At 46.5% G+C, this 24,921-nt stretch overlaps 2 protein-coding genes and 1 non-coding gene across 3 annotated transcripts; 1 reads left to right on the forward strand and 2 right to left on the reverse strand.

The window, feature by feature from the left end:
- Window positions 1-527: 527 nt before the first annotated feature.
- On the reverse strand, window positions 528-9,192 carry Aarsd1 (alanyl-tRNA synthetase domain containing 1). Its single transcript, XM_070027773.1, has 12 exons — window positions 9,133-9,192; window positions 8,880-9,011; window positions 7,939-8,098; window positions 7,364-7,421; window positions 5,844-6,000; window positions 5,632-5,748; window positions 5,341-5,471; window positions 4,956-5,022; window positions 4,682-4,773; window positions 3,928-3,982; window positions 2,266-2,360; window positions 528-774 (listed from the first exon to the last, which is right to left on the reverse strand). The coding sequence occupies exons 1-12, from the start codon at window positions 9,169-9,171 to the stop codon at window positions 639-641; spliced, it is 1,239 nt and encodes a 412-aa protein (XP_069883874.1). The 5' UTR covers window positions 9,172-9,192; the 3' UTR covers window positions 528-638.
- A 3,735-nt stretch (window positions 9,193-12,927) lies between these two features.
- LOC138831245 (small nucleolar RNA SNORA73 family) lies at window positions 12,928-13,131 on the forward strand. Its single transcript, XR_011373190.1, has one exon. It is a non-coding gene; the product is annotated as a small nucleolar RNA SNORA73 family (small nucleolar RNA).
- Window positions 13,132-13,827: 696 nt separating this feature from the next.
- Ptges3l (prostaglandin E synthase 3 like) lies at window positions 13,828-24,833 on the reverse strand. Its single transcript, XM_070027774.1, has 7 exons — window positions 24,479-24,833; window positions 23,753-23,866; window positions 23,607-23,673; window positions 23,397-23,495; window positions 21,050-21,139; window positions 17,068-17,121; window positions 13,828-14,005 (listed from the first exon to the last, which is right to left on the reverse strand). The coding sequence occupies exons 1-7, from the start codon at window positions 24,484-24,486 to the stop codon at window positions 13,970-13,972; spliced, it is 468 nt and encodes a 155-aa protein (XP_069883875.1). The 5' UTR covers window positions 24,487-24,833; the 3' UTR covers window positions 13,828-13,969.
- Between the last annotated feature and the right edge of the window lie 88 nt (window positions 24,834-24,921).

Genomic DNA, 24,921 nt, shown 5'->3' on the forward strand with positions numbered 1-24,921 from the left:
GCCTGGGCAGCAAAGTCTGAGAAACTTATCTCCAATTACCACCAAAAACTCAGAAGTGGAGCTGTGGCTCAAGTGATAGAATGCCAGTCCTGAGAAAAAAAGCTTAGGGACAGAGACACTGAATTCAAACCCTAGGACTGGCACAAGAAGAAAGGTTCTAGAGCATAGCTCAAGTGGTAGGTTAGAGTACCAGCCATGACCAAAAAAATCAAGTGAGTCTGAGGCCCTGAGTTCAAGCCCTAGTACCAATACCAAAAAAAAAAAAAGGAAAGGTTTCGTCTGGGCTTAAATATATCAGCACTTTTTTTGTTTTTGCCGGTCCTTGAACTCAGGGCCTGGGCACTGTCCTTGAGCCTCTGCATTCTACCACTTGAGCCACAGCGCCACTTCTAGCTTTTTCTATTTATGTGGTATTGAGGGCTTTCTTGCATGCTAGGCAAGCATTCTACCACTAAGCTACATTCCCAGTCTATATCGGCACATTTAATCAACATAATGCCTACTCTGTAAATTATGTCTAATAGGGGTCAAATTGGAAAACTTTATTCACAAAGAGATACTAATCACACACTGTGTGAGAGAGTTACACCATTAATGTAGGCGGTAAATTCCTGTGGACAGGTCAGCCATGCTGATCCTCACTCTTCTGCACTCTGAGTGCTGACATAGTCCTGCAGAAGCGCCTGTGCCTCTGCCCGCCGGCTCATCTTGGTGGCCTTTCCCTGGAAGCGGCCTTTCTTCCCGGCTCCTTTGCCTTCCAAGACCTCGGCCACCCTGGGGATCAGAGACAGTCAGGGAGATGTTTGTGAGGGAAAATCTATGAAAAGCAGCAGCAGCCCTGAGCCTTTCCTGGAGTCTGGAGGAAGGAGGAGACAGGCAGGTGACTTCTGGAGTCCTTAAAAGTATTTACACAACCAGCCGGGCACCAGTGGCTCATACCTGTAATCCTAGCTACTCAGAAGGCTGAGATCTGAGGATTGCAGTTCAAAGCCAGCCTGAGAAGGAAAGTCTGTGAGACACTTATCTCCAATTAACCACCAGAAAACCAGAAGTGGCACTGAGGCTCAAGTAGTAGAGCACTAGCCTTGAACTGAAGAGCTCAGGGACAGTGCCCAGGCCCAGAGTTCAAAGCCCCACAACTGACCAAAAGTTTTTCAAAAAAACTTTAAATGCTGCAGGGCTCCGGTGGCTCACGCCTGTAATCCTAGCTACTCAGGAGGCCAAGATCTAAAGTCTGTGAGACTTATCTCCAATAAACCACCAGAAAAAAACTGGAAGTGGCTCAAGGGGTAGAGTGCTCGCCTTGAGCACAGAGAGGCTCAGGGACAGCGACCTGGTCCGGAATTCAAGCCCCAGGACCAGAAAAAAAAAATCATAGTAGATCCTTAGCATCTTGCATGTATACTTGGGCTAAGGAGCTGCTGAAAAGTAGGGACAGTACAAGCTGGAGTTGTGTCCTACCTGAGGACGGTAGCCACTCAGCTCTCGCAGCCACCACCACAGAGGAATGTAGACTCAGGCTTACCAGTACTCAGGCGCCTCCCCATCTCCCTCTCCTTCTTCGCATCCCCTCTGTCCCCTTTTAGAAAAGCCAGAACTTTGTAAAAAGATCTAATGTTAAAATGTACCAACTAATTTTTGTTGTTGGTCATTGGGCTTGAACTAAGGCCTGGGTGCTGTTCCTGAGCTCTTTTGCTAAAGGCTAGTCAGACTTCTGGTGGTTAAATGGAGATCAGGGTCTCAGGGCCTTTCCTGCCAGGGCTGGCTTTGAACTATGATCCTCAGATCTCAGCCTCCTGAATAGCTAGGATTATAGGCATTAACGACCAGAGGCCAGATCCTTTCAATTTTTTTTTTTTTCTTTTTTTTTGGGTCCGGTCGTGGGGCCTGAACTCTGGGCCTGGGCGCTGTCCCTCAGCTCTTCAGCTCAAGGCTAGTGCTCTACCACTTGAGCCACAGAGCCACTTCTGGCTTTTTTCTTTTTTGCTTATGTGGTGCTGAGGAATTGAACCCAGGGCCTCAGACATGCAAGGCAAGTGCTCTACCACTGAGCCACCTTCCCAGCCCCTCCTTTCAACTTTTAACTGTATTTTTTTTGTGTCTTTTCTTTTTTTGGTACTGGGGATTAAACCCAGAGCATTACACTTGCTAGGCAAATGCTTTGCCACTGAGCTACATCCCAGCCCTCCTTTGAGCCTTTAACCAGGCTACGTTAATTAGTAGCTACCTGGCTTTCCCACCTGTAGAGAAGTCTATGAGCTTTACCTTGGCCCCAGGGTTTCCACAGCCTCAGCCGGCCCTGCCAGTAAAAAGAGTCCAGCAGCTTTCTCATCTCCCACAGTTAAGAACAGGAGGGTCTCCTAGGAGATAGGACAATGTGAGTACCTCATGGGGTCAACTCCCCTAAAGCTGTACTTTTATTTCAGTATCATGAACAGTTCTCTCTCCTAAACCATGAGTGGTATTGCTGATGGCTATGGCCCCGCCCCTCCACTTTGATCTGACCATGGCCAAGTATAAAATAACTGTCATGGCCTGACTCCTGCCATCCTTTCAAACCTGATCATGCACCCCATACCGCCATTACCTACACCACCATGCTTCCCCCTGCCTGCTGCCTGGCTCCCATCTATCAGACTTCCCTAAGCTCAGCTATTCAGGTAATGTGTGCTCCAAATTACCCACATTGACATACACATGACTCCCATACTACAACATGAGCTACAATCACTGTCTACACAGAATTATGAAAAGAAAAATATACAGTGCCAAACCTAAGTGGGTTTGGAATAATGCAAGAGAGCCACAGAAACCTTTAAGCTTACTGATCATCAAGACTGAAGACAAGTGAAGCCAGAGGCAGCAGCAAATAGACAGGATGCCTTCAATGGGCCTTTCCAATCCCTGCCTTTCTTGCTTCCTTTTTCTTTTCCTGATGTTGTTGTTTTATGTTACTGGCTTTTGAAGTCAGAGACTTCAAAACTTGAAGTCTACCACTAGACTTCTTGACCACATCTCCAGCCCTTTTTGCTTTATTTTTGAGGCAGGGTCTTGATTCTTCTTCCTCGCCTCCTGGGGTGCTGGTCTATGCTGTGATCTTCCTATTTAGGTTTCCTTCCATAGCTGGGATGACAGGTGAGCAACACCACATCTAACTTTTGCTATTGTGATGGGGTCTTGCGAATATTTTTTTTAGCCTGGAACTGTGATCTCAGTCTTAACCATCTGCAAACCTGGCAATTAGCTCAATCAACTTTTTAGTAGCTGAAATGGGGGCTTGAAAACTTTTTGCCTATGCTGTCCTTGAACCACAACCCTCCATCTCTTGACTAGCTAGGATAAGATCTTGCTGTATGTGCTGGTTTTGTAGCTTCTTCTCTTGTCCTATTGTTTTTTCCATTCAAGGCTGATGCTCTACCACCTTAACTATACCTCCTCTTCTGGCTTTTTGCTGGAGTCTCTTAGATTTGTCTGCCCAGGTTGGCTTTGAACCTTGATCTTCAGATCCAGCCTTCTAAGTAGCTAGGATTACAGGTAGTGAGCTGCTCAAAACCAGCTTGGTCTTGAATTCTTGATCCTCTTACTTCGCTGATACTTCTGGGCTTACAAGCATGTGCCACCATGCCTGGCTCCACCCTGAATTTCTAATACTAGGTGCTAATCACATACAAATCTAAGTGGCTTTGAGGAGCTTCAGCTCTAATAAAACAACCTGGGAAGCTGACAAATGACATAGCCTCTGAAAGATCAAATTCAATACCTCAGCGCTCAGCTCCTTGCTGGTGCTAGGAAAACAGTACTGAATGAGTTTGTGCTCCCTGTTCTGCATGTGTAATGTGCAGTGGCTTCAGCTAAGCCAGTGCCCCTCTGAAAGCTCTGCTCCCCAGGTCTCTCCCTGGAGCATGGAGAATCTCATGTTCCTCTTACCTTTGACCCAATCTCGTTGGCAATGATATTCATGAACTCAGAATCGCCCTCCTTCCTACAACCAAGGACACAGATCTGAGATCCAGAGTGGAGTGGTAGCTGTGACAGGGCAGGAGGCCTGGCTCCTCATTGGGAGACAGGAAGATGAGTGGCAGGCCTCACTACTTTCTACTTGGGCTAAGTCCCACACCCCTTAGCAAAGAGATGCTGATGATGGAAGAGCAGCAAGACACCCTTCTCTACCTCAGCAGTTTATAAACAAGGGATTTCCATCTCCCTTCAGTGGGACTCATCAGGAGAAGAGAATGTGTATTGGATGGTGAAAGAGGTAAGGGAGGGGCTGGGAAGGTGGCTCAGTGGTAGAGTGCTTGCCTAGCATGCATGAGGCCCTGGGTTCAATTCCTCAGCACCACATAAACAGAAAAAACTGGAAGTGGCACTGTAACTCAAGTGGTAGAGCACTGGACAGCGCCCAGGCCCACAGTTCAAGTCCTACAACCGACCAAAAAAAAAAAAAAAAGGAGGTAAGGGAAGATGCTAATGAAAGTCACAACGTTACTTGTTATATCTTGTGAAGATGGTACTATCAAAGCCAGGGAATCTGGTGGGTAACACATTTCTTAGGGTCTCTTCAGCCTGGAACACCATATGTTATAGCAACCCACCTCCTACAAGGCTCGGCAGAGAGTGGAGAGGCTAAAATCCAAGCCCCACACAGCTTCCCTGCCCAGCTCTACAGTAGCTGGCTTCTCACCTGTGAAGTGTGACCACACGTCCACAATCCAGGCTACTCTGGAGGCTGTGGGCAATGTGCACAGCCAGGTCTCTGAGCAGATTCAAATTATTCTAAAATGGAAGTGAAATCTGAGTAAAAAGGTGGAAAGGATAAGAGAGAGCCCCACTTCTCACCACTTCATTTTCCCCTAACCTCTACAAACAAAGCCATACTTCTGACCTAAAGTGAGGGTAGAGTCTAGAGAACCTACTGTAGGTCCCAGGCTCTCTCCCCTATCTTCAGAATGAATCACCTTTTGCAGGAGCTTGGTGGAGTTCTGGAGCTTTTTCACTGCATCCACATGATCCTCTGCTCCACACCTGTAAGACAAAGATCAATGGAGACCCATTGCCCAATGCTTCCAGTGTTGGGGCATAACTCAGTGATGCCCTCCTTGCTAAGTGCCTTTCTTGGAATGTGGACCTGGGCAGTTCTAAGGAGGCCCTTCAGCAACTGGCAGAGAGGATACAAAGGTATTTACCACTTTGTGTGGGCCTGGTTTACAGTCCAAAGCATTTTGATTATTTATGATTGCTATTATTCCTCCTCCCTGAGGTAAGAGATTATTCTATCTACATCACAAGTAAACAAGCTCAGCCTCAGTATCCAGGAAAAGGGGAGAACTGAAGGGGGCTTACTTAAGTAGAGCGGTCAGTGCCTTTTCAGTTCCATGACTTCTTTCCATCCATTTTAGCACCCGATTCCCAGCCAGAAATACCAAGTTGGTTTTATTCTTCTTTCCCTTTTCAGTGCCCAGAATTTTAATGACCTACACAAAGGAGGTTAACACACATGAATAAACTAGAATGAATCCTATACCCTCATAGCAACAATGAAGAAGAGATTCCACGTAGGACTGGTTTACTACACCCAGCCCTGTTGTGCCCCCTGCTCCATTCCCTTCAACTACTCAATAACTCTCCACTTACCTGAAGGTCACTGAGATTGCGGACATGGGTCCCACAGCACATGTTGGAATCAACACCCTCAATGGTAACAACTCGAATGGGCCCAGCATGATCATCTGGCAAACCCCGGCCCCTCACCTGGAATAGCAGGAAGGAAGAAGGGCTCTCTGAATTTTGATGAGGAGCCCTTAAGACAGTCATTCTGCAAAAGCCAACCCCAGCTTTCCCCTCACCTGCTCCACCTCAGGATCATCCAGGCTCAGTTCTCTTACACTCACAGGCAGCCGATCTCTGATCTTCTCATTGACACTCTGCTCAATGGCAGCTACTTGCTCTGCAGTCACAGAGGGGCTGTCCAGCTCAATCACACTCCGGAGCCTCCCTAGCTCCCTGCCATAAAGAGGTGAGTGGCCACAGCATGCTGAATGTTATAAAGGTAAGAGAGTTTTTTTTGTTTTTGTTTTTGGGTCCGGTTGTGGGGCCTGAACTCTGGGCCTGGGCACTGTCCCTCAGCTCTTCAGCTCAAGGCTAGCGCTCTACCACTTGAGCCACAGCGCCACTTCCGGCTTTTTTCTTTTTGCTTATGTGGTGCTGAGGAATCGAACCCAGGGCCTCATGCATGCAAGGCAAGTGCTCTACCACTGAGCCACCTTTCCAGCCCAGATAAGAGAGTTTATAAAGAATGTTCACATAGGGGCTGGGATGTAGCTCAGTGATAGAGTGCTTGCATAACATGCACAAGGCCTAGGGTTTAATTCCTAATACCACAAAAAGATTATTCATATAACCAGGTGTGGTGGTTCACACTCATAATCCTACCACTCAGGAGACTGATGTAAGAGGATATTGAGGGAGGCCGGCCTAGGCTAGTCTACAAATGGAGTCTCCAAAAAACAACACTAAAAAACAAAAGCTTATATAAATTATTTTATTTAATCCTTACAAAAATCCCACTTGTTGGGGATTGCCTTGTGGTGAGTGGTGAGGCCAGCACTGACCTCCTTGGTTCCAAATTTCATCTTAGTGTTTTTGTTGTTGTTTTTTAAAGCATCATTATTATTCTTCCCAGTTTTTGTAAGGATTAATTTTAGTATAAGAGGGTTAAAGTAGGGGAAAATGGGGGAGGGAGAGAGAGAGAAATATCTCCTGCTCCCCATGAAGGAAACGGGAGTTAAAGACTCCAAAAGGTACCTACTCTTTCACTTTTTTTGAAGAATAGTACTACGATTTGAACTCAGAGCCTCAGCTTCACTAGACTTGATTGTTCCACTGGCACTCTACCAGTTGAGCCATACCTCCAGCCCTCCATGTTCTTTCCAAGCAAAGGCCAATGTCTCTTCTCTCATCCTGTGTTCCCCCAAAGAAACACGAGGTCAAGAAGACAGCCAAGAGCCGGGCGCCAGTGGCTCACGCCTGTAATCCTAGCTACTCAGGAGGCTGAGATCTGAGGATCGAGGTTCAAAGCCAGCCCGGGCAGGAGAGACCGTGAGACTCCTATCTCCAATAAACCACCAGAAAACCGGAAGTGGCGCTGTAGCTCAAGTGGTAGGGTGCTCGCCTTGAGCTGAAGAGCTGAGGGACAGCGCCCAGGCCCAGAGTTCAAGCCCCACGGCCGACAAAAAAAAAAAGAAGACAGCCAATTTTGAACACAACCACTTAAGAATACAGATATGATCCTTATACTCTAGACCCATTACTAGGAACAGAGCTGGTAATGCAGAATGCTAGATCATACCTTGTACCTCCTGCTTACCATGATGTTGTCTTCATCCCAAAGAGATGGTCAGCAACTGCTGTGATGAGATGTTGCCCTAAGCAAAGAGAAAAGAGGAAAATGAAAAGTCCAGCCACAAACTCCCATGATGACAAACAAGTAAGGTTTTGTTTTGTTTTTTGTCAGTCGTGGGGCTTAAACTCTGGGCTTGGGCGCTGTCCCTCAGCTCTTCAGCTCACGGCTAGAGCTCTACCACTTGAGCCACAGCACCACTTCCAGTTTTCTAGTGGTTTTATTGGAGATAAGAGTCTCAGGGACTTTCCTGCCCGGGCTGGCTTGGAACCTTGATCCTCAGATCTCAGCCTCCTGAGTAGCTAGGATTACAGGTGTGAGCCACCAGCACCAGGCCAAATAAGGTTATTCTGATTGATTGCTGTGTGCAAAACAAACTACAGGGGAACAAAAATCAGTGTGAGAGCCTCATACTTTCCTACACAGGCTGGCTTTGAACTGTGATCTTCAGATCTCAGCCTCCTGAGTAGCTAGGCTTACAGATGTGAGCACTAGTACCGATACACAGCAACTGTGCCTCTTGTTTGTCGTGCCCCACATACCTGAATGCTGCTGCATGTGGTCAAATCTCCGCTCCCAGTCCACCTGGACCTGAACCTGGCTCCCAGGGGCCAGAGATGTCTGTGTGAAATGATCAGCCTGTGCCCCCCGGCGGGTCACTCTCAGCACAGAGATGCCATTGATTGTACCGCGGTCATCAGGCTAGGAGAAGTAAGTTATCAGCAGGAGGCAGGACTCACCCAACCTCTTAGATACAAAGCTCCTCTAGGGAAAGACTATGTGAGACACATCCAGAATTTGAGCTCCCTAAGAGAAAAAGAACAGGCAATACCAAGCGAAATATCTACTTTGCTTTGTGACAGGATTCATTTTTACTTTGAACATCTATCTATTTTGTTCTTCCGTGATTAAAACAGGCATTTAAGTATAGCAATAAAAAATTTTTAGAAAACTACAAACAAGGCTGGGAATGTGGTTTAGGGGTAGAGGGCTTGCCTAGCATGCATGAAGCTCTAGGTTCGATTCCTCAGTACCACATACACAGAAAAGTAGCACTGTGGCTCAAGTGGTAGAGTGCTACCCTTGAGCACAGAGAGGATCAAGTACAGTGCCCAGGCCCCGAGTTCAAGGCCCAGGACTGGAGGAAAAAAACAAAAACAAAACACGAGAAAAGTGCTTAGGGATGTGACAGTGGTAGAGTGCTTACTTAGTATGTACAAGGCCCTGGGTTCAATACACACGCACACACACACGCGCGCACACACACAAAATCTTGTTCACCCTTCCTCTCTTTAGAGCCTGGGCTCAGCACACAGAGCACGAGTCGAATCGAGAATAAAGATTTGTAAGCACTGAACGAACACGGACGTGAAGCCAGTCCCAGCAGTCTGGATTCCCTAGGGCTAAGGCAGGCAGGCACAGCAGAGCGTTTTCTTTGAGCACAAAGGAAGGTGGGGTTCTTGGGAGGGCAGCAGGCCGGTACCTGTCCCCCGCCTTCGGGGAAAAGCAGCGTGTCTTCCAGCACCACCTGGAAACCGCTGAGAACTTCTTTCTCGCCATCGCGGCCCTCGCGCTGCAGCTCCGCGGGGCGGCAGGAGACCACGGCGGTGGTGACCTAGCCACAGAGGGGCAAGAAAATGAGCCACGGCCCGGGCCCTGCATCCACACCGTGGCCACCTCCCCGCCCCGGGCCTCTTCTTCTCCGAACCCCCCCTCCCGCCCGCCACCGGCCGCACCTCCCGGGCATAGCTGTCACGCTGACACAGGAACGCCATGGCTGTCTCCCGGAACCGGAAGTCCGCGCACGCCAGAGCGCCCTGGGCGCGGACGGACCGCGACGCTGGACAACCTTGTGTGAGGGCGCGTCTCTGCGCGGAAGCGCGAGTGAAGAAGCTGTTGTCTTTTCCACAATCACTGAAACAACGAATTGTATAGGAGATGGGTGAAAAAGACCAGACAACAAAACTCGTAGCCTGAATTGGTCAAGGCATGTGTGTCAGCTAGTCTTTGGGCGCCTAGTTCTTCCAGCCTGCAGAGTCCCCGCGAACTGGGAAAGGTAGGCTTGGATACAGAGCAGGCTTGCCCGGTGGAAACAGAACAGATGTGAGGCACATCAATAATGTTTTATCTGAGTCAACATGCCCAGTTTTACCTTGTTATGTAATGGATATTTAAAAATTAGTGAGGCCGGGTGCCCGTGGTTCGTGCCTGTAATCCCAGTTACTCAGGGGTTGAGGATCGCGGTTCAAAGGCAGCCCGCGGAGAAGTCGCCTGAGACTCATCTCTAATTAACCACTCAAAAACCGGCAGAGGAACTGTAGCTCAAAGTGGCAGAGCACTAGCCTTGAGCAAAAAAAAAAAAAGCTTACGGACTGCGCCCTGGCCCAGAGTTCAAGCCCCACCACCGACAAAAAAAAAAAAAAAAAGTGGGCTGGGAAGGTGGCTCAGTGGTAGAGCGCTTGCCTTGCATGCATGAGGCCCTGGGTTCGATTCCTCAGCACCACATAAGCTAAAAGAAAAAAGCCGGAAGTGGCGCTGTGGCTCAAGTGGTAGAGCGCTAGCTGAGGGACAGCGCCCAGGCCCAGAGTTCAGCCCCGTGACCGGACCCCAAAAAAAAAAAAGTGCGGGGGGGGGGGGGTGGGGTGGGGGGGGTGCTGGTAGCTCACATCTGTAATCCTAATGATTCAGAAGGCTGAGATTTGAGGATGCTGGTTCAAAATCCACCCAGGAAAGTCTGTGAGACTCTTCAATTAACCACCAAAAGGCCAGAAGTTGTGGCTCAACTAGTAGTGAAATATGGATGCTAGATCTAAGTAACAGCATCTTGGCATCTTGATAGAAGTTAATGGAAGATGGGGACTTTCTGAGAACTCTAGAGGTAATAGAGGACATTCTTTGGGTTGCAATTGCTTCCTCTAGATAATTGGGGTCCTGAGTGCCCCTCATTGTTCCCCTGGATAATTTACTCTGTTAGGATTGAGTATCCCCATCTAGTTTACTCTTCCTATGTCTAACATTTTTTGGAATTACTATCCTTATTTAGCTTGCTTTGTTTTATATATTACACTTTGGTGAAGACTTGACCTCCACCCCAAGACATTTTTGCCTTTAAAAGCTTTGTGTAAGAGACATTCTGAGCTGCAGGTCTTTGTGACCAGTCCACCTGTGGTCACTGACTTTCCATTAGACTCCAGATTTGACCTCTTGGGGCTGGGAAGGTGGCTCAGTGGTAGAGTGCTTGACTTACATTCATGAGGCCCTGGGTTCGATTCCTCAGCACCACATAAGCAAAAAAAGCCGGAAGTGGCTCTGTGGCTCAAATGGTAGAGTGCTAGCCTTGAGCTAAGAGCTAAGGGACAGTGTCGAGGCCCAGAGTTCAGGCCCATGATTGAAAAAAAAAAAAAAACCCACCAGATTTGACCTCTTAAATTGTGGCATCTCTGTATCTTGCTGATCAAATTCCAAATGACATTTTGAAGGCATCAACTAGAGCCCAGTACCAAGAGAGCACTTGGGCTCCTTGAAGCCACTGGCCAGCAGCCTTGATGAGATAACTGCCAAAGGACAGAAACCCCCACAGAGGAGATGCCTCCTGCAAGGGTCCAGGGCCCCGTGGTCTTTCTGTGGCCCCAAGCGCCAGCTTGTGGATGCCCGACAGGCCAGCAATTTTTTTTTTTTTTTTTTTAGTCACTTAGGACACCTCCAGAGTAAGTTTCTGTTTATCTTTGCTTTCTGGGGATCTATCCAGTTGGAACTGTTAGGGGAGGGGAGCAGATGGGGGTGAGACCCCCTCAATCAGGCACTCAAGGTTACTGACAGGGTTTTTGTTTTTTTTTCCCACTACCATCCCCCCCTCCCTCCCTTCCCCAAGGTTTTTTTTTTTTTTTAATTGTGATTAAGTGATTACATAATTTCTGGAATTTCACAGTATTGTGGAATAATGATGTTCATTTAAAGTCACAAGTTCATTCTAACTTTCCTGGAGCAAATTGTCTATCACAGTCTGTAACATATAACGGTGTTCACATATTATATACCATATATGTGATCAGCAGCATGGGGATATTTAGTAGTGGTTCAACCAGATGAGTGGGAGTTCTTTGTTTCTTAAGCCCTGTTAGTTTTGTCATATCGCCTAACATTTTGGATTTAGCATCTGCTTATCAGGGAGACCATGTACCGTTTGTCTCTTCTTTCTGGGCTTACCTCGCTCAACATGATTCCTTCTAGCTCCATCCATTTCCCTGCAAATGACATTATTTTGTCATTTCTAATGGCTGCATAATATTCCATTGTGTATAGATACCACAATTTTTGGATCCATTCATCTGTGGTGGGGCATCTAGGTTGTTTCCATATCCTAGCTATTGCGAACAGTGCTGCAATAAACATGGAGGTGCACGTGTCCTTGTATATTGGTTCCTGTTGTTCACGGTAAATGCCTAGAAGTGGTATGACTGGGTCATAAGGGAGGTCAAATCTTTAGCTTTCTAAGGACCCTCCAGACTGCTTTCCAAAGTGGTTGTATAAGTGTACATTCCCACCAGCAGTGTAATAGGGTTCCTCTTTCTCCACATCCCCTCCAGCATTTGTCGTTGGCTGATTTGTGGATGTGGGCCATTCTGACTGGGGTAAGGTGGTATCTCAGGGTTGTCTTTATTTGCATTTCCTTCACCACCAGGGATGATGAACATTTCCTCATGTGTTTCTTTGCCATTTTTATTTCTTCATTTGAGAAGTCCCTCTTTAGTTCCCTTGCCCATTTAGTAATTGGTTTGTTAGGTTTGGGAGGGATTAGTTTCTTGAGTTCCCTGTATATACAGGATGTTAACCCCTTGTCTGATATATTGCTGGTAAATATTTTTTCCCAATTAGTTGGTTGTCTTTCTAGCTTAGTTGCGATAGATTTAGCTGTGCAGAAGTTTTTTATTTTAAGGTAGTCCCATTTGTCGAGTTTCTCTCCAACTTGTTGTGACCCTGGGACTTTGTTCAGGAAGTTCCTTCCTGTGCCTATTAGTTCAAGTGTCTCTCCTACTCTGTCCTGCAGTAGTTTCAGAGATTCAGGTTTAATGTTAAGGTCTTTAATCCATTTTGAGTTGATGTTGGTGCATGGTGATAGGCTGAGGTCCACTTTTAGTTTTCTGTATGTGGCTGTCCAGTTTTCCCAGCTACTGACAGGGTTTTGAGGTGCTGAGGAATGAAGTAGATCCAGTGTTGATCTCCCAGCAAATTCTTGTTTTTTTGTGTTTCTGTTTTGGTCTTGTCTCATTCTGTCTTTTAAGAATTGGTACAAGTGGGCTGGGAAGGTGGCTCAGTGGTAGAGTGCTTGCCTTGCATGCATGGGGCCCTGGGTTCAATTCCTCAACACCACATAAGCAGAAAAAGCCGGAAGTGGAGCTGTGGCTCAAGTGGTAGAGCGCTAGCCTTGAGCTGAAGAGCTGAGGGACAGCACCCAGGCCCAGAGTTCAGGCCCCATGACCAGACCCCCCCCCCAAAAAAAAAAAAAACAAGCAAAGAAATGAGGGACTATACCAACATGGACACCCCGGAAGGTCACTCTCCCCGAGCTCTGTCCTCGTGGCCTAGGGGAGCATAGGGCTCTGCCCAATGATATATAGTCCCTTTCCACAATGTCAGATATGAAGCCGGGCTTTTGTGTCTGAGCCTGCATATTCCTATAGCTTCCCAGAGTCTGTGGACAATGACTGGGGAGATAAACCATGCAGGAAACATACACTTTGGTGTAGGTGTGAGCTAATATTTTGCCATTGTAGTTAAGCTTTAGTAGCATTGACTTTTAGTCTTGCTATATTCATTTATTAAAAAAAAAAGAAATGAAGGACTAAACTAATTGCAATCAAAACTGCAATTATACCCCTAGTAACCACCAATTAGACAATTATTGAGAAATAGCCGAAAAACATGAAAGTTTCCAAAAAAGGTAGTATGGTCAGGCCGCATTCAAACCTCAGTACATGGGCCAAATAGGACACTGACAAAACCACTTCTGTAAATATCAGCCAATCATGTGGCTTGTGTGGAAATCCCCTAAACATGTTTGTTCAATACTATAAAAGCTGTGCTGATTTTGTGCTCGGGGCCTCTTAGCATCACCGGTTGCCAAGTGCGCAGAGGACCAAGCTCGAGGCTTGCAATAAACGACTCTTTTTGCCTGTTACATTGGTCTTGGTCTCTGGGAGGCTCTCTGGGGTCTCGGGTTCGAGCTTAACAGAAACAGAACAGTTTCTAGAAATTTATTATAGTCTATTTCTTCCTTGGCTTTTGCTCTGCCAAATGTACACCATATTTAAATAATCAGACCAAACACAGAAATTCTAAGTCAATAAATAGGAAGCTACTCTTCTCTCCTCAACTATTCTGATGCAACATCAAACTCAAGTGCCTAGCAAGAACACATAAAGCACACAAAGGACCCTCAACAGAGAAATTTTACCAAAGTTCAGAGATCTCTGAAGCCTTTGGTACACAAGATAGCTGACTAAAGTACAGGCCATGGCTTTTTAGAGAAACAGAAGGTAGCCACCTCCTCCCCCAGATCTGCTCTCACAAAAGTTAATTACTTGCTGCATCCACACTGTCAGAATCATCCTGTGGGGAAAAAAAAAAAAAGCATCTGTAGTCTATAGAGAGTAAGTATTTGTGTTCATAAATGTTGCTTACTCTTTCTGCTCTCTTGGTTTCCTTGTTATAAGTATAAACCACAATTCTTATTCTTTTTTTGGGGGGCGGGGGTCTGGTCGTGGGGCCTGAACTCTGGGCCTGGGCGCTGTCCCTCAGCTCTTCAGCTCAAGGCTAGCACTCTACCACTTGAGCCACAGCGCCACTTCCAGCTTTTTTCTGTTTGCTTATGTGGTGCTGAGGAATCGAACCCAGGGCCTCATGCATACAAGGCAAGCAAGCCACCTTCCCAGCCCTAAACCACAATTCTTAGGGTGCTTTAAAAAACCTAGAACCAGCCTAGGGTGCTGGTGTATCATGCCTGTAATCCTAGCTACTCAGGAGGCTGAGATCTGAGAATTGCAGTTCAAAGCTAGCCTGGGCAGGAAAGTCAATAAGACTCTTATCTCCAATAAACCATCAGAAAACCAGAAGTGGCACTGTGGCTCAAGTAGTAGACAGCTTGCCTTGAGCTGAAGAGCTAGGGGACAGTGCTCAAGGCCCAGAGTTCAAGCCCCATGGCTGACAAAAAAACAAAAACAAACAAACAAAAAAAAACCTAGAGATTCTGGGACTTGAATTCAAGACCTGGTGCTAACCCTGAGCTTTTTTTTTTTTTTTTTTTTTTCCTTTTTTCTCTCTCAAAGCTAGCACTCTGCCACTTGAGTATAAGCTCTACTTCTGGCTTTTTGGTGGTTAACTGGAGATAAGAGTCTCATAGAGGGCCTGGGAAGATGGCTCAAAGGTAGAGTGCTTGCTTTGCATGCATGAGGCCCTAGGTTCAATTCCTCAATACCACATAAGCAGAAAATGCCAGAAGTGGCACCATGGCTCAAGTGATAGAGCACTAGCCTTGAGCTGAAGAGCTGAGGGACAGCGCCCAGGCCCAGAGTTTGGGCCCCATGACTAACACACACACACAAAAAAAGTCTCATGGATTTTTTCATGCCCAGCCTGGCTTAGAACCATGATCCTCAGATATTAGCCTTCTGAGTAGCTAGGATTATAGATATGAGCCACCAGCAGGATAATAAAAACAAATCACTGGCACTCAATAAATAGTACTTTATTAAAGGCAGAAAATAATTTTAAAGGGGTGGCGGGGGGAGGATGGGAAGGGGAAACAAAGGAGGAGGCTACAATGCTTGATAAGAAATGTACTCATTATCTTGCCCATGTAATTGTAACCCCTCTGTACAGTATTTTCACAATAAAAAAAATAAAAATTTTAAAAAGAAAAAAAAGAAAATAATTTTAAAAATAAAGGGCTGGGAAGGTGGCTCAGTGGTAGAGTGCTTGCCTTGCATGCATGAGGCCCTGGGTTCGATTCCTCAGTACCACATAAGCAAAAAGAAAAAAAGCCAGAAGTGGCGCTGTGGCTCAAGTGGTAGAGCACTAGCCTTGAGCTGAAGAGCTAAGGGACAGCGCCCAGTCCCAGAGTTCAGGCCCCACAACCAGACCCCCCCCCCAAAAAAAAAGAGTCTCATGGACTTTACTGCCTGGACTGGCTTCAACAATGATCCTTACAACCTCCTGAGTTGCTAAGATTATAGGCATGAGTGTTTGTGTGTGTGTGTGTGTGTGTGTGTGTGTGTGTCGGTCATAGGACTTGAACTATGGGCCTGGGCACAGACCCTGAGTTCTTCAGCTCCAGGCTAGCACTCTACCACTTGAGCCACAGTACCACTTCTGGTTTTCTGGTGGTTAACTTGAAATAAGAGTCTCATGGCCTTTCCTGCCTGGGCTGGCTTTGAACCACTATCCTCAGATCTTAGCCTCCTGAGTAGCTAGGATTACAGATGTGAGCCACTGGCACCCAGCTAATGTGTTATTTTTATTTTTATTTTTTGGGTCCGGTTGTGGGGCCTGAACTCTGGGCCTAGGTGCTGTCCCTCAGCTCTTCAGCTCAAGGCTAGCGCTCTACCACTGAGCCAACTTCTCAGCCCCATAATGTGTTATTTTTTGTTTTTGTTTTTTTTTTTTTTTTTTTTTTGTTGGTCGTGGGGCTTGAACTCTGGGCCTGGGCGCTGTCCCTCAGCTCTTCAGCTCAAGGCGAGCGCTCTACCACTTGAGCTACAGCGCCACTTCCGGTTTTCTGGTGGTTTATTGGAGATAGGAGTCTCACGGTCTTTCCTGCCCGAGCTGGCTTTGAACCGCGATCCTCAGATCTCAGCCTCCTGAGTAGCTAGGATTACAGGCGTGAGCCACCAGCGCCCGGCTAATGTGTTATTTTTAAAGACTAAAAAGAAACTGAATTTGGGTGCATGTAGCTCATGCCTATAATCCTACCTACTTAGGAGGCTGAGATCTAAGAATCGAAGTTCAATGCCAGCCCAGGCAGGAAAGTCCATGAGGCTCTTTAATTAACTAGGTAGAGTGTTAGCCTTGAGAGAAAGAGCTCAGGGACAGTGACAGGCCCTGAGTTCAAGCCCCATGACTGACAAAAAAAAAAAAAGAGACTGAGGTACAAGTGTGAGCAAGTGGCTCACACTTATAGTTGTAGTTACTCAAAAGGCTGAGATCTGAGAACTACAGTTCAAAGCCAGTCTAGGCAGATAAATCCTAGATACTCTTTTCTCCAATTAGCTAGAAAAAGGATTAGTGGAGATGTGAGTGAAAAAGCCAACCAAGAGTGTAAGGTCCTGAGGTCAAGTCCCCAATACTTGCACAACAAAAATAAAAGAAACTTAGCCTGGCGCTGGTGGCTCACGCCTGTAATCCTAGCTACTCAGGAGGCTGAGATCTGAGGATCGAGGTTCAAAGCCAGCCCAGGCAGGAGAGACCGTGAGACTCCTATCTCCAATAAACCACCAGAAAAACGGAAGTGGCGCTGTAGCTCAAGTGGTAGAGCGCTCGCCTTGAGCTGAAGAGCTGAGGGACAGCGCCCAGGCCCAGAGTTCAAGCCCCACGACCGACAAAAAATAAAAAATAAAAAAATAAAAAATAAAAGAAAAGAAAAGAAACTTAAGGATTGAGGCAAAAGCATTACTTACATCTAGGTCATCCATGGCAGGAGGAGGTCTCTTGGTACTGACCTTCTGCAAAAGCTAATGGAAAGAGAAAATAGTCAAGAGAGAGGAGTAATAATAATAATAATAATACTCCCTCCCAACACAGATGGCTCAGACCTGTAATCCTAGCTACTCAGGAGCTTGACATTTGAGGACTGAGGTTTCCAAGCCAGCCTAGGCAGTAAAGTCCGTGAGACTCTTATCCCCAATTAACCAGGGAAAAAAAAGCCAGAAGTAGAGGTATAACCCAAATGGTAGAGCCCCAGCCTTGAACAAAAGAGCTAAGGGACAGCACCAAAGCCCTGAATTCCAGCCCCAGTACCATTACACACACTAGAAAAAGAGAGAACAAAAAAAGGAAAAGGGAAAAAAGGAGAGCAGAGAGCTGCAAACTGATGGGCCACCTGAGAAAGGTCCTGCCAGACACAGTCAGGCAACATTGCCATCTTCAAAGTCCCTAATATACCACTGGAATTAATTGGAAAAAAATAAACTGAACCACACCACTTCTTCTTCTTCTTCTTTTTTTTAGTCATGGGACTTGAACTCTGGGCCTGGGTGCTGTCCCTCAACTCTTGAGCTCAAGGCAATTGCTCTACCACTTGAGCTACAGGGCCACTTCCAGTTTTCTGGTGGTTTAATGGAGATAAGAATCTCATGGAGGGCTGGGAAGGTGGCTCAGTGGTAGAGCACTTGCCTTGCATGCTTGAGGCGCTGGGTTCGATTCCCCAGCACCACATAAGCAAAAAGAAAACAGCCGGAAGTGGAGCTATGGCTCAAGTGGTAGAGTGCTAGCCTTGAGCTGAAGAGCTGAAGGACAGCACCCAGGCCCAGAGTTCAGGCCCCATGACCGGACCAAAAAAAAAAAAAAAAAAAAAAAAAGAATCTCATGGACGGGGCTGGGAAGGTGGCTCAGTGGTAAAGCGCTTGCCTTGCATGCCTGAGGCCCTGGGTTCGATTCCTCAGCACCACATAAGCAAAAAGAAAAAAGCCGGAAGTGGCGCTGTGGCTCAAGTGCCCAGGCCCAGAGTTCAGGCCCACGACCGGACCCAAAAAAAAAAAAAAAAAAGAATCTCATGGACTTGGGCTGGGAAGGTAGCCTAGTGGTAGAGTGCTTGCCTAGCATGCATGAAGCCCTGGGTTCGATTCCTCAGTACCACATACACAGAAAACGCTGGAAGTGGTGTTGTGGCTCAAGTGGTAGAGTGCTAGCCTTGAGCAAAAGAAGCTCAGGGACAGTGCCCAGGCCCTGAGTTCAAGCCCCATGACTGGCAAAAAAAAAAAAAAAAAAGAATCTCATGTACTTTCCTGCCCGGGCTGGCTTTGAACTGTAATCCTCAGATTTCAGCCTCTCAGTAGCTAGGATTACAGACATGAGCCACTGGCGCCCAGCTTTGAACCACTTTTTAGAAGGTAATTTAAAGCTGGGTACTGGTGGCTCATGCTACTCAGGAGGTAAAGACCTGAGAATCATGGTTCAGATCCAGCCTGGGCAGAATAATCCAAAGAATCCACCTCCAATTATCTAGCAAAAAACTAGAAGTGGAGGCAAAGCTCAAAGTAGAGTGCTAACCATGAGTAAAAAAGCCACGCACACACACACACACACACACACACACACACACATACACACACACACACACACACAAAAGAGGTTCAGGGCTGGGAATGTGGCTCAGTGGTAGAGTGCTTGTCTCTCATGCATGAAGCCCTGGATTCGATTCCTCGGTACCACATAAACAGAAAAAGCTGGAAATCGTACTCTGGTTCCAGTAGTAGAGCACTAGCCTTGAGTAAAAAGATGCTCAGGGACAGTTCCCAGGCCCTGAGTTCAAGCCCCATGACTAGGCGGGAAAAAAAAAGAGGTTCAAGAAGAAAATCTTGAGTTCTGGCATCCCAAAAAAGAAAATAAATTAATTTAAACCACACATGAAGGTGCATGCCTATAATCTGAGAACTCAAAAAGTTGATGCAAGCCAGGTGCCGGTGGCTCACGCCTGTAATCCTAGCTACTCAGGAGGCTGAGATCTGAGGATCTCAGTTCAAAGCCAGCCAGGGCAGGAAAGTCTGTGAGACTCTTATCTCCAATAAAGCACTAAAAACTGGAAGTGGCACTGTGGCTCAAGTGGTAGAGTGCTAGCCTTGAGCTGAAGAGCTCAGGAACAGTGCCCAGGTCCAGAGTTCAAGCCCCAGAACCAACCAAAAAAAAAAAAAAAAAAAAGATTGAGGCAATAAGTCCTCAATTTCAAGACCAGCTCAGTTACATAGCAAGACCCTGATCTCAAAAAGGAAAGCCTGTTGCTGGTGGCTCATACCTGTAATCCTAGTTACTCAGGAGGCTGAGATCTGAGGATTGTGGTTCAAACCCAGCCTGGGCAGGAAAATCCGTGAGACTCTTATCTCCAATAAACCACTAGAAAACTAGAAGTGGCACTGTGGCTCAAGTGGTAGAGCTCTAGCCTTGAGCTGAAGAGCTCTGTGTTCAAGCCCCACGACCAACGAAAATAAATAAATACACCCTCCTTACTAACTCAAATTTAGGGTTTCTTAGAGTGTTTTACTAGGGTTTGAACTCAGAGCCTCTCATCTGCTAGGTCAATACTCTACCACTTACATCATGTCTCCAGCTCTGTTTTTGTAATTTGAATAAAAAGTAGCTAATAAGCTAGGCACTGGTGGCTCATGCCTGTAATCCTACTCAGGAGGCTGAAATCTGGGGATCATGGTTCAAAGCCAGCCAAAGCAGGAAAGTCCATGAGCCTCTTTTTTTTTTTTTTTGCCAGTCATGGGGCCTGAACTCTGGGCCTGGGTGATGTCCCTCAGCTATTCAGCTCAAGGCTAGTGCTCTACCACTGGAGCCACAGGGCCACTTCTGTCTTTTTCTGTTTATGTGGTGCTAAGGAATCAAACCCAGGGCCTCATGCTTGCAAGGCATGCACTCTACCGCTGAGCCACCTTCCCAGCCCCAAAAGAATTCTTTGTGTGTGTGGGGGGGGGGGGGTTCGGTTATGGGGCCTGAACTCTGGGCCTGAGCGCTGTCCCTCAGCTCTTCATCTCAAGGATAGCGCTCTACCACTGGAGCCACAGCACCACTTCCAGTTTTTTTCTTTTTGCTTATGTGGTGCTGAGGAATCAAACCCAGGGCCTCATGCATGCAAGGCAAGCGCTTTACCACTGAGCCACCTTCCCAGCTCCTCCATGAGCCTCTTATCTCTAATTAACCACCTAAAGACCAGAAGTAGAGCTGTGGTTCAAAGTGGTAGAGTGCTAGCTAGCCTTGGGCAAAAAAAAAAAAAAAATTTACTCAGGGTCAGTATCCTGAATAAAATTACTCAGAGTCAGCAAATCCCATGAGCCCCCCCACCCCAAAAAAGCTATTATTCTGAAACCAAATGACACATGACAGGGTACAATTTATTTATAACTAATGACATATTTTATATGAATTTTTATTTCTGGTCATGGCTTGAACTCTGGGCCTGGGCACTGTCCCTCAGCTCTTCAGCTTAAGGCCTGCATTCTACCACTTGAGCCACAAGTGCCACTTCCAGCTTTTTCTGCTTATGTGGTGCTGAGGAATCAAACCCAGGACCTCATGCATGCAAGGCAAGCATTCTACCACTAAGCCACCTTCCCAGCCCTATATGAATTTTTTTACTGTCCTAAGTATTCACTGTTAAGAGTTCCATGAAAAACTGGTAGCCAGTAGCTCATGCCTGTAATCCTAGCTATTCAGGAGGCTGAGGATCAAGATTTGAATCCAGCCTGAGCAAGAAGTTCTGTGAGGCTCATCTCCAATAAACTACTCAAAAAAGCTGAAGTGCTGTGGCTCAAGTGGTAGAATGCTAGCCTTGAGCTGAAGAGCTCAGGGACAGCACCCAGGCCCAGAGTTCAAGACCCACAACCAAAAAAAAAAAAAAAAAGAATTACCAAGATGGGCAACAGATGGTGATATATCTCTTACCTCTGCGTAATGTTCCACCTGAGCCAGCTCCACCTCTTCATCCCCTTCCCAGTCTCTCCAATTATCATAGTCCACAGACAACCACACTGGCTGTTAGGGGAAGCAGAGCATCATAGGTAAAAAAATAGAAACAAGAGTATATAGAAGTGCACGCTTGAGAGAAAGAGAATCAATAGGGTAAAGATCTACAGCACCCTCTTGACCAGCCCCTTTCCCCTTTGCCACTTCATCATCACATCCACAAATATTTACTAGGAATCTATTAGGCACCAAACATAATGCTAGTAATAAGAGGGTCTTGAAGCACAGAAGTCTTCCCTCTAAGTGAAGATTGACTATAGGACAACTGTATCTGCAAAAACAACTATCACAAAGCATTGTTACAGTCAACCAAACAAATTCAAACTGCATTTCCTACTCCAGGGAATGCAAGCCTTTGAGACCCTTGTCCCAAAGTTCCCATATTCATTCAGGGAAGACATTATTCATGCATTTATTTAACAGATTATTTTTTTTGAGAGGGAGGGGGTTTTGTCAGTACTGGGCTTGAACTCAAGGCCTTGTGCTCTAACTAGAACCTTCTGCTCAAGGGTGGCACTATACTAAACCTTTATTTCTTATATTTTGGTGGTTATTTGGAGATAAGAAGCTCACTGATTTTCTTTTTTTTTTTTTTGGGGTCCGGTCGTGGGGCCTGAACTCTGGGCCTGGGCGCTGTCCCTCAGCTCTTCAGCTCAAGGCTAGCGCTCTACCACTTGAGCCACAGCGCCACTTCCGGCTTTTTTCTTTTTGCTTATGTGGTGCTGAGGAATCAAACTCAGGGCCTCATGCATGCAAGGCAAAGCACTCTACCACTGAGCCACCTTCCCAGCCCAGCTCACTGATTTTCTGTCTGTGCTAGTTTTTTTTTTTTCCCAGTCCTGGGGCTTGAACTCAGGGCCTGGGCACTGGCACTGACCCCGAGCTTCTTTTGCTCAAGGCTAGCATCCTACCACTTGAGCCACAGTGCCACTTTCAGCTTTTTCTGTTTATGTGGTACTGAGGAATTGAATCCAGGGCTTCATGCATGCAAGGCAAGCACTCTACCACTAAGCCACATTCCCAGCCCTCTGGGCTAGTTTTGAACCAGTAATCTTTAGATCTCGCCCCCTGAGTAGATAGGATTATAGGTATGAGCCACCAGCACTGTTCAGCAACTAATTAAAATTTGCAAATGTCATTGTGACTGTGGAAAGACTTGTCAACAAAAGTCGACCAGCAGGTGTTTAACTTTCTTTAGGGAGAGGAAGTCACTAGAAGGCCTTTTGTGTGTGTGTGTGTGTGTATGTGTGTGTGTGATGGTCCTGGGGCTTGAACTCTGGGTCTTGCCTCTGTCCCTGAGCTTTTATGCTCAAGCCTGGTGCTTTACCATTTGAGCCACAGATCTACTTCTGACTTTTTGCTTGTTCATTGGCAATAAGAAGCTCACAGACTTTCCTGCCCAGGCCGGCTTTGAACCTCAATCCTCAGATCTCAGCCTCCTGAGTAGCTATGATTACAGGCGTCAGACACCTGTGCCCAGCTTAGAAGGCCTTCAGTAGAAGAAAAACAAAGTAAATGTGTGTTTTAGACAGACCATGCTGGTGTTAATGCAGAGTAACTGAAAATGGGGCAGAAAATATACAACAAACCTCTCAACAAAGTTGAGTAGTCATGCCAGCACTCAGGAAGCTGAGGCATAAAGATGTGAGTATGAGGCCAGGATAGGTTACATAACCAACTGTCTCAAAAACAAAACAAATGAATCAAAACAGTGTGGCATTTATACACAATGGAATTTTACACAGCCATTACAAAGAATAATATTATGTCATTTTCAGGGAAATGGATGGATACACAACAAATCAGGTTAAGTGAGGTAAGCCAAACTCAGAGAGACAGAAGCACATGTTTTCTCTCCTATCAGAAAGCTAGATCTAAAATACACTGGGACATGATAAAATATACAGGACTTGAGCCATTCATACACAGTGAGACCAAAGGACAATCACTCTTAGAAGAGGAACACAAGGGACCAATAAAGGCACAGTGCCTCTGACTATATAGAACCTTGTTTATCAAAATGAATTCCAGGAAATGGAAAGAGGTGGCTTTTTTCCTTTTCTTTTTATCTGGTTTATTCATTTATCTGTTTTTGAGTGTTAAGGGTGGACACAGAAATGGAGGGACAAAGAGTGAACAAATGCAGCACTGGTACTCACTGGACACTGTTGAAAATAAACTGGCTGGGATGGGAGGGAAAGTCTAACCCAATGCCTGAGTACATACATAGAGACAAGAAGAAGCAAGCCACTCCCCACATATTCACCTTGATATCCTCCTTAGTGAGCCGTGGCCAGGCCACCTTCTCCTTCCATTTCCTCACAAAGCAAGTGATAGAGCGGCCAGAGCGCTTATCCTGGGAGTCCTGCCAGATACAGAATTTCATTCTTAGAGTCTGAGTTTTAGAATGAAATCTCCAGTTTCCCTAAGCAGCCTTTTCATCCAGGCACTAATTACTGTTGGTGTCCACCCTCACCTTGGAGTTCACCTTGGCATAGAACTCAATCTCATTGTACAACTCCACTCCATCACCATTCTTGCAGCTGAGGAGACAATGAAGTTGAGAAGATGCAGAAAACTGAGGATAGGAAAAGTCAGATCCTTTGGAGGGAAAGATGTTACCTGAACACAATGCGGTGGTCCTCCAGGAGCACGCGGACATCAGTGCTGTCCTCAACACAAAACTCCATGAACACATACTTGGGCCTGTCATACCACAGGGTCTTGGCATGCTGCCTGAAGGGGAGTAGAGATAGAGCTTCAGAGGAGTAAGCAAGGCGAAACAGGGCAGTTGGGGGGGATAGGGAAAGGGGACAACAAAGGGGTTTGGAGTGGTACTATAGAATTTTTTTTTGAGGGGGTCAGGTGTGGGGCCTGAACTGTGGGCCTGGACATTGTTCCTCAGCTCTTCAGCTCGAGGCTAGCGCTCTACCACTTGAGCCATAGCACCACTTTCCGGCTTTTTCTGCTTATGTGGTGCAGAGGAATCGAACCCAGGGCTGCATGCATTCAAGGCAAACACTCTACCACTGAGCCACCTTCCCAGCCCTGGGTGGTACTAAGTCTTGTCAAAGTGGAGCTAAATAAAAGAAAAAAAGAATAGGAGAGAATTGGGTGGACTTGGTGAGGTTGAAACCTGGGAAGAATCAAGAAAGTGATAGACTAGGCAAGTTGGGAACTTAAGAGGAACGTTCTCGTCACACCACCCCACCACCCTACAGAGACCTGGGATCTTGGATCCCACAGAATTCAGGGTTCCTATGAGCCCTGGGACAAATCTTGGTACAGGGAATCTCCAGGAAAAAGGGCAGGGAAGAGATCGGGTACTAAGGCCCCCCGGAAACTTACTGTGCCATAGCGACTCCAGCTGCCCAGTGGATTTTCTAGTCTCAGGCGAGGGACTCTATCTTTAGATCCTGGAGACGCCCCCAACAGCTGTCTCTCCTTGTATGGTCAGGGTAATGGTTGAGGGGAAAGGAAACGCGGCTGGCGTCCTAAGCGCCAAAGGGACCCCGAGAAAGCTGAATTCCTCAGCCTTTCACTTCTCGGGGTCTCCATAAATACAGAGATTAGGAAGAGACTAGCCACCAGCTAGTACAGCTCTCATTGACCCTATACACAGGGAATCATTTGTCTTCGCCCTCATTCACCTCCTTCTCCCATGCTTGGCACTTTATGTCAATTTACAATAGATGCATTAAATATATGTATATATATATATATATATTAAAAACGACTGGTGCAAATGAAATTCCCCCCGGTTGTTCCCAGCTCATGAAACTGTAAGCCCC

This window comes from Dipodomys merriami, unplaced genomic scaffold (assembly GCF_024711535.1).
Source record: "Dipodomys merriami isolate MVZ:Mamm:240054 unplaced genomic scaffold, mDipMer1.0.p SCAF_19, whole genome shotgun sequence".
NCBI classification, from domain to species: domain Eukaryota; kingdom Metazoa; phylum Chordata; class Mammalia; order Rodentia; family Heteromyidae; genus Dipodomys; species Dipodomys merriami.